The 13266-nt window shown below is 43.5% G+C and overlaps 1 protein-coding gene across 1 annotated transcript in view; it reads right to left on the reverse strand.

The window, feature by feature from the left end:
* Positions 1–13266, reverse strand: part of LOC308260840 (endophilin-A3) — a gene marked incomplete at both ends in the record, with an annotated part of 376419 nt that overhangs the window by 11570 nt on the left and 351583 nt on the right. Inside the window, one exon of the mRNA XM_080692395.1 lies at positions 3401–3580. Coding sequence (XP_080548521.1) covers positions 3401–3580 — 180 coding nt within the window. The remainder of the gene's footprint in view (positions 1–3400; positions 3581–13266) is intronic.

Consider the following 13266-nt stretch of genomic DNA (forward strand, 5'->3'; position numbering starts at 1 on the left):
CATTCAATAAAATTCTCAGATCTCAGCAGTATGGTTTATATGCTTTCACAATTGCCCAAACTTAAGTAACTGTGATTCAGAGCAAGGTATATAATATTTTGATCACCTCAAAAGCTCCCTTTTGTCTCTCTCCAATCAATCGCCTCTTCCCAGGCAACTGCATGCTCATGTTTAGTCAGTACCCATCGGTGTTGCCTATTGCTAGAAGTCAGGCAACGTGTACTTTTTGTATCCAGCTTCTTTCTCTGAGTGTAAGTTTTTGAGATTCACACATACTACTGGGCATATCAATAGTTCACTCTCTTTTACTATTGAATACCACTCCATCTGTGAATATAATATAGTTTTTTAAATTCCATTCTCCTCTTTGGGGTTATTGTGAAGAGGGCTGAACATTTCTGTGTAAATCTTTTTGTAAGCAAGTCTTCACTCTTTTTTGGCTAAACAACTATGAGTGGAATTTCTGGGTCAAGAGGAGGAATAAAGTTAACTCAATTACAAACAACCAAATGGTTTCCAAACGGTCATGTCTTCCCATTTTACACACCAAGGAATGCATGAGAGTTCAGTTGCTTGATGTTCTTGCCCAAGTTTGGCATGGTTGATCTCTTTACTTTCAGCTACTGTGATGAGTGTGTAACTGTATCTCATTGTGATTTGAATCTCCCTCTCCTCTACTGCCAGATGCATCCCTTATCTGGTGAAGTATCTGTTCAAGTCTTTTTGCCATTTTGTGTGTGTGTGTGTGTGTGTGTGTGTGTGTGTGTGTGTGTGTGCAAAAAGGATGTTCATTATATATTAGTCATATTGGGGATTGAACCCAGGGGCATTCTACCTCTGAGCTAAACTCCTAGTCCTTTTTATATTTTTGTTTTGAAACAGGATCTTACTAGGTTATTGAGAGTCTTGGTGCATTGCTGAAGCTGTCCTTGTTCTTGTCATCGTCTCAACCTCCCAAGTACTAGGATTACAGGTGTGTGTCACCATGCCTGGCTTAAACTAATTTTTTTTAACTAATAAAGCAGTCTTTTAGAAATGCTAAGGTAAGGATTCAGTGAAGAGCCAGCATATTCTACAATGTGTTTACACATTTGCTTTTATGTTTGCATGTGTGTGTACACATATATGCAGGAGAAGGTAGCTTGATGTAGATAGTTCCAATAAACCAAACTGGGCTATGGCTAAGATTTGACATTCCTCAGTAGCTTCATCCTCATGAGATCATTTGATAGAAATGCTTCTATCAACTGATTTGAGAGAATTCCTCTTTTACTACTCATGTTCCACCAGACACTCCTCTTCTCTGTGGCTTTGCACATTCTAGTTTCTCCAACTGGTATATCCTTTCTTTTTCCAGAACAAACATTACAATCTATATGTACTTGACTTCCCCAGAAAGATGTAGGGCCCCTTCTTTAGTGCTACCAATGGACTTTGCTCATCCTTCTATTATGGCACTTGTTGGACTGCTTCAAGATACCTCTTTACATGATTTCCTTCCTCATAAGACTGTGAGTTTGTCATGGACTAGGTCATCTCTGTATCCCAGCCCTGGGGAGAGTAATCGCTCAGCAAATATTGTCGAGCATCAAGTGAACAATTGTGCATGTAATAATGGCACTATTATGTCTAAAAGAAGAGAAGAAATAGGACATATAAATGTCTCTAGATGATGATGATGTCATTAGTGACGTGGCGGGTTGTTGATTGGCAGCTTAGCGCTCTCTCCCTTTTCTGAGTTCTCTCTCACATCTCCGGAGGTGGAAGCCTAGGATCTGCAGTCCCCAGAATCCCTACCTGCAGAGTTAGATTATGCATGATATATTCCTCAAATGAGAGATATTCCTTAAGACTTAAAACACTGAAATTGCATAGCCATTATTGTTCTGTGAAATTGATGGAATCAAACAGGAGGCTTAGCAGTAGCTGCTGTGATTTACTCACTTTTGTGCTACATGGGGCTGAGAATATCAGTAATGTCTTTGCAGGATTCTAGCATCTCTGATTTTCTTAATTCTACTTTATACCTTGGCCTTCTGGAAAGTTTTTGCAAGCTTGGAATACTTAACTGTAGTCTCTTCTGATCAAGCACCGCTTTATAACAGACTTGATATATAGTGAAAAACATTTTGAGTGTGTGTGTGTGTGTGTGTGTGTGTGTGTGTAAAGAGAGAAATGGAAGAATTGATTCCAGAACTTTTAGTGAGCCTTCCCTCTATTAATATTTACTGAGTCTGCAGTAGTTTTGAAACTGGAAAATCAATATCTCCATTATTACAAATAATGGTGCACATTTAGAGATATGTGCTCTCTGGGCTTCCTCAGAAGTAGATTTTTCTAAAAATAAGTTTCAATATGTTAGGAGTATATTGAGTCACTAAATACCAAGGGATTAAAAAAAAAAGGAGAGAAAGAGAGAGAGAGAGAGCTGGCCAAATGCCTAGAAAGAGTTTTTCATATTGCAAAGTGAAAAACATGGAGGTTCTTTGGCTAACTTAAAATTTTTTTCCCACTCATTACAAATAGGAAATCTCAAAAAAGTCAAAACCGCAGACCTGGAGCCAGGGGTCTCCCCATTGAGTCGTCATTGCTGGTTTTGGTGTTGGATGTCTGAAGAACACGATTTTCATGTCCTGTGGGAAATGCCATTTTACTGCCTGGCCATCTTTGTTCTGAGAAAACAGAAAGTAATACTTCTTACCAATTACAAATTATTGGATTTTTATTTGAGAATGGGGATTCTTAAAGACAACTCCTAGAAAATAATCCCTTCCTACTCCAGACGTGGTGGCGCATACTTGTAATCCCCGCACTTGGGAGGAGGAGACAGGAGGATCACGCAGGTTCAAAGCCAGCTGCGTTGGCTTCAGAGACCCTGTTTCCAAATAAAAACATAAAAATAGGTCTGGGTAGCCTGTAGGTAGAAAGGCTTCCAGGAACCCAAGTACCACCAAAAAAAAAAAGAAAAAGAGAAAATAAGCCCTTCCTAATAGTACAGCAACCCCAGCACCACCAAAAAGGAGAAGAGAGAGGACAAGGAGGAGGATGAGGAGATTGAAGAGGAGGAGGAGGGCGAGGAGGAGGAAGAGAGAGGAGGAAGGAAAGAGAGAAGGAAAAAGAAAGAGTCAGGAGTTAAGCAGATAATAGCAGAAGATGAAGGGTCTTGATACGACCAGGAAAGTTTATGTCCCAGTGTAAGTCCTAAAGCTGAGAAGCGACATTAAGAAAGAAGAACTAGTGTGACAGGTGTTAGAATTTAGTGCTTGTTTTGAAGTAGGCAGTGGAAGCGATGGTTAAAACCATCTGACACCACCTCATCCACTCATATCTGGTGTCAAGGCAACCAGGACTGCTTTGCGCACATGATCAGAAGCACAAGGAGAAGTCACTTGACGCTTACCCAGCAAGTGGAGCACAGAGGCTGCCAGTGCCTCCCCGAGATCGTTGGTGGCTGTGCAGACATAGGCTCCTTCATTCCCAAGGGAAACGTTCTGCAACAACAGGGATCCATTGAGAAGCGAGGAAACACTTTCGCTCAGACCTCCTCTCTTCCACCATGTTACATGAGGCTGAGGGACACCTTGGGAACAAAAACAAATATGACAAAGGCAATTCCTTTAAGAACAGGGCTGCAGAATAGGTGATGAAAGCATTTAGTGTTGGACAGCAAGCTGGCAACGGGGTTTAATAATGTATACTAGGCTATTTCTATTTTTCTGTGCCCCTATGGCAGCCCTAAGGGGAAGCACGTTAAAGCAAAGGCTTAAGTCTACTAAGCACCTGGTTGGTTTACATGTGCAAGTTAAAATATAGGAGCCAAAGGGAGGGATTACTCTATGGGAAGGGAGGCGGTTTTGAAATTGGATGGGGTAGTAGAGAGCTTTGCAGAGGAAGTGAGTAGCTGAAGAATATGGGGAGGAGCCATAGAGAGAGTTTCCTAAGGGTGAGACGTCCTAAGGACCCTTTAAGAAAGCAAATGCATACACCTGTGAGTTGTTTGCTGTGCACATGAATGGAACATTCCTCTCTGAGTAAGAATAGAAAAGCTTTGGAAGATGAATTTTGTTTTGTGAAAGAGGATGATTTCAGGGAGAAGAAGCACTGATCTGGGTGTCTGCCCATAATAATGGAAACCAAACTACCAAACTAATGCATGCCTATCTATGTTCATACCTGCACAATTCACAATTGCCAAACTATGGAACCAGCCAAGATCTCCATCAACAGAGGAATGATGAATGGGTTACAAGACTATAAGATATGCACACAATGGAATTCTACTCAGCCACAAAGAAGAACACAATCATGTCATTTACAGGGAAATGGATGGAACTGGAAAACATTATGAATCAGTCACAAAAAATAAGAAATCGAATGCTCTCACCTATAACTATAGATGAGGAAATAAGGGGAAGAAGGAAATTACCTAATGCACATGATGTATATTCACAAATATATCAAAGTCAATCACTAAGCCAAACAGAAGGAGGGAGGGGGAGGATATGGAGTGGGAATTAGGTAAGGGCTAATGGCGTGAGGTGTACATGTATGCCTCTACCATCTTGCACTCCATTAAGATGTATGACCACAATGCACCAATAATCTTTAAAAAAGCACTGAGTTTCAAGTCTGGGTGAACACAGTGAGATGCAGACCTTAAGCACTATTGTGGAACCCTGGACACAGAGTTCTTCCCCCAGTCTTGAGACGTCTCAGCATTTAAGACCGAGTCTCTAAGAGTTCAGATGAGCTGAGGAAGCCTCAGATGATGCCCGAGTCGGAACCAGGTAGGTTTGAAGCTGACCTCTTCTCCCGGTGCTCTGGCTAGAGAGGACACCAAAGATATAGGACAATTCTGGACAAAAAGAAACATGTTGTTGCTATGATCCTGACACAAGCAAGGCCCCTTAGAGTAGGCACGAAGTGTTCCAGGAGCCTGGGGGAGTCACTGATCCTCACAGCTCTCCCTATTTTGGAGGTTGAAGGGGGTTGCTGCTAGCTCCAGATCCCAGCTATGGAGGCTGGGAAGCCTTTGACTTCAGGTCTAGCCCTGCATCTCATCAAGCTGGCTACTCAGGTCTCATAGGGCAGTTACCATGCTACTCTAGAGAAAACTCTACCCCTGCAAATCCCCCCACACACTTGTAGAAACCAAAGACTGATGCTGGCACAGATTCATCACCCCAAAACTCCAGGTAAAAAAGGCCATCTGCACTCAAGGAGGGGGAACGTGTGGGGGAAGGCGCTGTCTGTCCTGTCATCTGTTAGTTTACAATCTTGACAGTCACTTTGGGTTCCAATGTCTAAACTGTGAAAGGAATCTGAAAGAAGATTAGGAGCCTCATTATACTGTGGTACAATATTTGAGGTTTAAAGGATCTTTGTCTGAAATGGTGGTCCTGGAGCTCGTTGTCCTTAATCCTGTGGCTTTGTATGATCTCAGTGTGATGGGCAGAATCCTAAAGTTGTCACTGGAGATTCTCATGCCCTGGCTACTCAATCAAATGTTAACCTAAATACTGGTATAAAGGGTTTTTGCAGATGTAATTAAGCTTCCTTGCCAGCTGATCTTAAAATGATCTGGCTGGGCCCAACATAATGCTACAAGTCCTTGAAATCAGAGGACGAGGAGAGATGTAGTCAGAGAGATGCGAAGGAAGAGAAACGGGTGAGAGAGGTAGGGGAGGAGTCCAGAGAGTCACCATACACAAAAGACAGGATCCATCACTGCTGATTTTGAAGGTGAAGAAGGCTGCGAGCCCAGGCGTGCAGATGGCCTCTGAGAGCCAGGAGTGGCCAAGAGACTTCAGCCCTCCAATGACAAGGAACTAAATCCAGACGATAGCTGAAAGAAACTTGAAGCAGATGTACTCCCAGCATCTCCTGGCAGGAATGCAGCCTCACCAACTCCTTCCTCTGAGCTTTGGGACCTCAAAGTAGAAGCGTCATCCTGGAATGTTCCTACCTTCTCAGCATGCCAGTCTCCTCTTTGCTGCCCTGCTCACCCCTCATGAGAAGCCTCTGAGACACTGGGCTGGCCACACGATCCTCATGATGCCTACTGGACTTCTTCCCCTGACATGAGTACATTTGCATGATATCATCATCAGCCTTCCATCTTTTTGGAAGCTGTTTGTTGCCAGGGCTGGGGATGTAGAAACACAGGCATGCCCAGTAAAAACCCATTGGATTGAAAGTGTCCTCAGTCTAGAAAGGAATTCTCCTGTTGTGGGACTCAGCTACCCTCAGCCTCAGGAAATGTTCTCTTGCACTTCTGCCCCTTGCTGGCACAGATGCTGGGACTCACCTGAGCCAGACCTCAAGTGAAGGACTTCATTGTGAAGCAGACAGTGGTTACGCAGGTGCTTTCTCTGGCTTTGCCCTGATCTGGCACCTGCTGCCCACAGTGCCCTGGCTCTGCTGCCGTAGGTAGGCTTTGAAGGGAGGCCAGAGCCCCTTCTGCTCAGCTTACAGGACGTGCCTCAGGTAACTCCACAAGGGGAGCTGGCTTCCATGTCGGGGTGCTCTACAGGAACCCCCACTTCAGGATTCTAGAGCTGGGCTGGTGAGGACTGTTGTGTGAACAATGCAACTCCAGGAGCCTGGTTTTCATCTTACTAGAACTTATTGTTCAGCAGATTTAAAAATAAAAACTGAAACCACCTCAAAGTGACTCTTGAATGGGTCCATTTTTACCACAAATTATTCGTGTGTGTGTGTATGTGTGTGTGTGCTTGTGTGTGTGTGTGTGTGTGTGTGTGTGTGTGTGTGTGTATGTGTGTTAGTTACTGGGGATTGAACCCAAGACATTCTACCTCTGAGCTATGTCCTCAGCCCTTTGGATTTTTTTTATTTTTAAATGGATCTTGCTAAGTGGCAGGGGTTTTCACTAAACTGCTGAGGCTGGCCTCCAACCTACAATCCTCCTGTCTCAGCCTCTCAAGTACTAAGAGGTTCTCAAATATTATAAGTGTGTGCCCCTAATCCTGTTGGCCATGAATAATTCTGATGCTCTGTTACTTTCTAGTCGCTTTATGTTCCTCATGCTTTTTCTGATATTACTAGGTGTCGGGGACAAATAAATGCTCCTCTGGCAGTCACCCACCCATTCCCAAGCTCCCTATACCCCGTGGTAATCAAGAAATCTCCTATCCAGCACGTCTTCTGCAAAACGACCTTGTCAGCCCTCTGCTAGTTCCCCTGCCATAGCTTTGCTGGAAGTCTCAGCATCAGCCCTTTCTGCTGCTAGGCTTTCAGGAGGGTAAGAGTGAGATTCCTCTCAGGAATCTGCCTCCTTCTCCAGCAATCTAATAAGACAGTGTAAGGACCTCTGACTTCACACAAAGGCCCATCCATAAAACAGCCACATTCATCTCAGGAGTGCCCAGGAGCACACACTCGAAGGCTTGCTGAAGGAATTTCAATCAGAACAAGCCAAAGGTCAGGGAAATTGTTTTGCAATATGTAACTCTAGCTGTTTTCTAAAGAGGGTGAAACCTTTTCCTTCAGAACATCTTGGAAGCTTTGGACACGTGTCTTTGTAGGCAAGAACTTCATAATAGGGAAAGAACTTGCAGATACTATCTCAATCCATGAGATTGGGAGTAAGGGCAGGAGGTTAGAAGGATTGGGGTCAGGGATGGCCAGGTACCAGGATACCTTTGCTGTGGTTCCTGAATCTGCAGCCTTGCTGAATGCATTTGCCAAATGCTTGGTATTAATGGGTGTCTTCCTCTAAATGGTGACCAGTTAAGGAGCTGAGTTCTGCATCCTGCCTGACCAAGGACAAAAGAGATGGGACAGCTGGAGCCCAAAGTGAGAGGGCCCAGGCCAGGGAAAACCCCAGGGAACGGTGCCACTTCAGGGCCAAAAACTGTGGAATGTGCAAACTCTGGAACTGATGGGGTCAGAGACAATCAGCCTCAGTATGGGGAGGGCATGGCCTTGAGTTTGCATAGTTAGTGATATTTAAAATATGGTAGGAACTTCAAAAGGCAAAACAAAGAATGGCAAGTTCTTAGATGCAAAAGGAGAGAGAAAAGTCCCTAGTGCCAAGGAAGGAAGCTGACCCTGGGCCTCAGGACCTAGCGACATCATATGCATCTGAAGATCTTGCAAAGAACTGAAGAGGCCAGAGGGAATGCACACAGGATTCTTCCTACTACTGCTCTTCACCGCCTTTCAAAATTTACAAGTGTTTGCTCTGTCAAAACAGCTATAAAGTGTCGGGAATAGTTTAACCTTATTTATCTAACCTCAAAGACGGGCTATTTCCCGCAAGACTTGCAGTTCCGAAATATTCAATGTTCTATTTCCACAATGCTGAAATCATTTTTGGAAGGCAAGTGTTGTGGAAAAACGTTCAGACCTGAAGGGGCTGCAAGACATGTGTGGCAAAAAGTCCGCACCCCTGGGGTATCTTTAAAATAGTGTTTAAAGACAAATTTTTCTCATCCTCAAAAGGTCAGGATAAAATCTTCGCTATAAAATCCTTGGCCCAGCTTGACTGCCCTAAGAGGCTGAGTCTTTATATAAGCATACATTATCCCTGAGGGGTTTTGTGTGTTTCTTTCCACCATTTATTCAATGCTCACACAATATTCTCCCCCCACCAACACCCTGACCACATCTGACAAGCAGAGGTTGAAGCTACCATATATTACCTCCAGGGGATCATGAAGAAATGATGTCGACAATTTATAAGATAAGAGGCAAGTTGAGCACAGAACAGGAGAACCTCAGAGGGAATTGCCACTAATAAATGCAACAAATCAACGACAGTTCAAGGTTTCAGCATCAGGGGAAATATCTTAAAGCTCCTAGAATAAAGGATGTATTCTTCTCAAGTACCAGGCCGACCTGCACAGCACAGAAAGTTTTATAAGGAAGGTTCCTTTCTCTGAGTTAGCTGCATACTCTTATATCCTTTCTAGAAATATACTCTCTGTGCTTCTTGATGAAGGACTATCCATCAAGGATGCTCTCTCCAGGACCAAATACAAGGGTTTGGCTTTTACCATTTGCAGAGTTCCCTTGAATAGCCACAGAAGTACTTTCTCTTCTCTAGGAAGGTGATGTTGACAGATTCCCCAAGCATTTTTTACTTCAAGATTTAGAAATCGCCGGGTGTGGTGGCGCACGCTTGTAATCCCCGTGCTTGGGAGGCAGAGACAGGAGGATCGCGCAGGTTCGAAGCTAGCCCCGCGTGCTGGCTTAGGAGACCCTGTTTCCAAATAAAAAAACTGCAAAAATAGGTCTGGGAGTGTAGCCCGGAGGTAGAAGGGCTTCCAGGAACCCCAGCACCACCAAAAAAAAAAAAAAAAAAAAAGATTTAGAAATCATCTGGGTCCCAACATCCATCCACCAGATCCACAATTATAAGCTCCTCCCCAAAGTTATTTAAAATGTTCCTTCTGACCTGGAAGAGAGTGTTATCATGTCCTCTCCCTGGCCTGGTCATCCCTGACCTTTCTGGTACCTGGTCTTCTTGCCTGGGATGCTAACTCTCTCTCACTCTGCCAATGTTATCCCCGGAGCTCTACTCAATTCACTTCTGGATTTTTGTCTTTCAGGGTCTCATTTACAGATTAAAAAGATTCTATGAGAAAGAAATACTATATATATCAAACTTTATTTATTTATTTATTTATTTATTTATTTATTTATTTATTTATTTATGTACTGGGGATTGAGCCTAGGGGCATTTTAACTCTGAGCTACACTCCCAAACTTTTTTTATTTTTAATTTTGAGACAGGGTCTCACTAAGTTGGTGAGGGGCTCCCTAAGTTGTTGAGGCTGGCCTCATATCTGAAATCCTTCTGTTTCCACTTCCCTCGGCATGTGCCACCAGACCTGGCACCAGATATTATCTTAAAATTAAAAGCCTGAAGTTGTTCCTTGAGAAGTGACTCTAAGTGGAGAGCAGCATTGGCAGGTCCTGACCATTTCTGCATTTTGCATGGTAGACACTGCACCACCTGCCACAGGTGCTCTGTGCACTCTGCCCCTGCCCGACAGCCACCAAAGCGGTGTCCTGAAGGGCAGAAAGTCCTTGCCCATAGAGCAGTAGATTTGGCTGGTTTGAGGTGTGTGCAAACCTTCACCTTTGCTGCCAGGCTAGAAAAGCCTCCCTGTGGTGGATAAGCAGATTGCATGCACATCTGGGGAGCCCTCAGCTAGCTGTTCTGGCTCCCGCTTGGACAACAGATAGAAGAGCCCACAGAACCAGGCCAGACAGGGGTACCACACATGAACTCCTGGCTTCAAAGAACTAATTTCTTCTGAATCCTGGGCTTCTAAAGATCACCACGAATATTTTTGGTCCAAGAGCAAAAAGGAGGTAACTCCCTTCTGCCTCCTGGCTCAGACTGTTGTGATTGTTCAGTAGGCTTGGCAGGACCCAGCCAGAGCCATTACACTAATATTAATATTTACGTTGGCTAAAGGAGTCTTTATTTACTTATTTATTCACTTATTTTTGTCTAATGCTGGGGATCAAACCTAGGCATTATGAATGCTAAGCAAGTGTTCTACCACTGAACTATACTCCTAGGTCCATCTAAAGGAGTCTTAACATCAGAAATATGGTAATAAAAATCTGTTGGGTATAGAATCAAAGAACAATTTACCACATTTTTCTCCATTTCTGAGGCGGTGGGGGCCACATGTTCAATGGGGCCTCTGTCATGTGGGCCAGACTTAGGGCTGTGGGTAGAACCTCGTCTAACACAGAAGGGCACCTCAGAGTGCCCTTGACCTGAATCCTAGAACCTACTGCATGGGCCAGCTCTCCAGCTGAGTTCGGAATCTGGCATGTTTCCCATTCCTGAGCCTCCTGCCTCCCATCCCAAAACTGTGACACTTGCTAGGTTCTTCTTCACACCTCCGCCTTGACACTCTTCTCTCCAGTCAGACCTTCTGCGTGGCTCCCGTTCTGCTATCTCCAACGCAGATATTTCCTTCTCTGCCCAGGTCCTTTGGAGTCACACAGACTAGGGTGTAAATCTTAGCTGACACACTGATTACAAAGACAAGTCTATACATAATGGTACTACTGCCAGTCTCACTACCATGATGTGTGGGGAGAGAGGAAAGAAGGGCAGGTTTGTATAGGGAGCAAAAGACACCAAGTGCTAAGCACTGGTATGCTTGTATCACTTTCAATCTCACTATGATGTACAATTATACTACACCAATAACACTATTTAAAGAAAAAAGAATGCATAACTACATGGACCTCAGTCCACTTCCTTATAAGCAACATGAAAATAATATTCACATTAGAGGCTAATCAAGCTGACAAACATTAGGTACTCAAGTTAGTTGTTATCTGTGATGAGTCTTGGTAGTTTTCCAGTTTGCTCTTCACTTAGATGGTTCCTCTTGGCACATACTCCTTAGTTTTTGCAGCACATCTACTCTCCATGCTAAACTTAGCATTCAAATGTTACCATCTAGCCCTGGATTGGGGACACTGGTGTCATAATTCCTTGACTAATGGTGCATCGATTGCTAGCTGTCATATATATCTACACTCTCTCCTGGGTAAATCAGAGGCGTGAGATCTTAATCCAGTATCTTGAGTGACTGACAGGCTTTAGGCTCAACAATCAAATAAATGACTACTGAGAAAATTTGGTTGAGTTTAATTTATGGCTTTTTACAGTTCCTTTCTCCTTGAATTCATCCATATTGACGGTGGAATGCTAAATCTAAAACAATCTATAATACAGATTGACCCACACTGTTATCCTGATTAAACTTCTCTTGCCTCCTCACTGCCAACAAAATGAAGACCAAGTATTGTGGCAGGGCATTAAGAGGCCTTAACAAGCTGGGCGTGGTGGCACACACTTGTAATCCCAGTACCTGGGAGGCTGAGACAGGAGGATCACAGGTTCACAGCCAGCCTCAGCTACTTAGTGAGGCTCTTTACAACTTAGGGAGATCCTGTTTCAAAATAAAGAATAAAAAAGAGGGATGGGGGTGTAGCTCAGAGTAGAATGCCCCTGGGTTCCATCCCCAGTACTGAAGAAAAAAAAAAGGCCTTAACAATCTGGCCTCAATGTATACTTCCAAGACCACCTGATATCCTCTGTTTCAAGCCACACAGGTCTGCTGTGGTTTTGTAATAAGCCAGGCCATCTTGCATTTCTATGCTTTTACATACACACTGTTTGCATTACAATGCTCTTTACTTTTGCTGTAAATGGGCTGGTTGCAATTCATCTCTTCTGTAGGTAGACCTTCTCTAACTCGTCAGAAGCCTTAACTAGCATCTCTTTTAAGGTTCTGATGCACTCTATAAACATTTCTATGTTTAATTCCTTGGTCTATACAGCTGCGGAAATGAAATCTCATTCATCCCTGCACACTAAAGAACCACTGGACACTTGCTGAGTGGATAGAAAGATGGATTTGATCACACTGACTAGTGCATTTAAAGTAGTGTTAAACAGCTACAACGATAAAGGGCGTCTCCTCCCCAGTTTTAATGGATATGTTTTAAAACTTCACCGTTAATGTTAGGATAATTTTTTACAACTGTCACGTCTTCTATGAAATATGCTTTTACCAGTGCAATGTAGTTCCACATGATAATGTAGTTATAGTGATAACGTTGTACATATACACAGCACTTGGTGAGCCTCCTACCACTCGCTCCTTACTCTCCCCTCCCCACATGATACTGAGGTTGGCACTGCTAATTTCACCTATGTGTACAATGTCAGTGGAAGTGTTTCCTTCACTAATCTCCTTCCACTCCTTCTCTCTGAGACCCCTTCCACTGCTCCCCTGGTTCCTCCTCCATTGTCTAAGGCCCCTCTGGTATTCTAATTACTTCCTAGCTTCTGCATTTGAGAGGAAATAAATGGCCCTTCATTTTCTGTGACTGACTAATCTCACTTAACATAATATCCTCCAGGTCCCTCCATTTTCCTGAAAATGACATGGTTTTGTTCTTCTTCATTGCTCAGTAGAATTGCATTGTGTGCAGATGCCCTTATTTTGCAATGCATTCATCTGTTGATGGGCACCTAGGTTCATTCCATAATTTGGCTATTGTAAGTTGTGCTACTGTGAACATGGATATGCAAATATTACTATGATTTTCTGATTTCGGTTCCTTTGGAAAGATACCCAAGAGTGGTATAGCTGGATCATCTGATGGATCCATTCCCGGGATTTTTTGTAGAATCTTCAAAGCGATCTCCATAGCAGCTGCATTAATTTGCAATCCCACCATCAGTATATAAGATTTCCT

Source organism: Muscardinus avellanarius (assembly GCF_963383645.1).
Source record: "Muscardinus avellanarius genome assembly, chromosome: 3".
NCBI lineage: Eukaryota > Metazoa > Chordata > Mammalia > Rodentia > Gliridae > Muscardinus > Muscardinus avellanarius.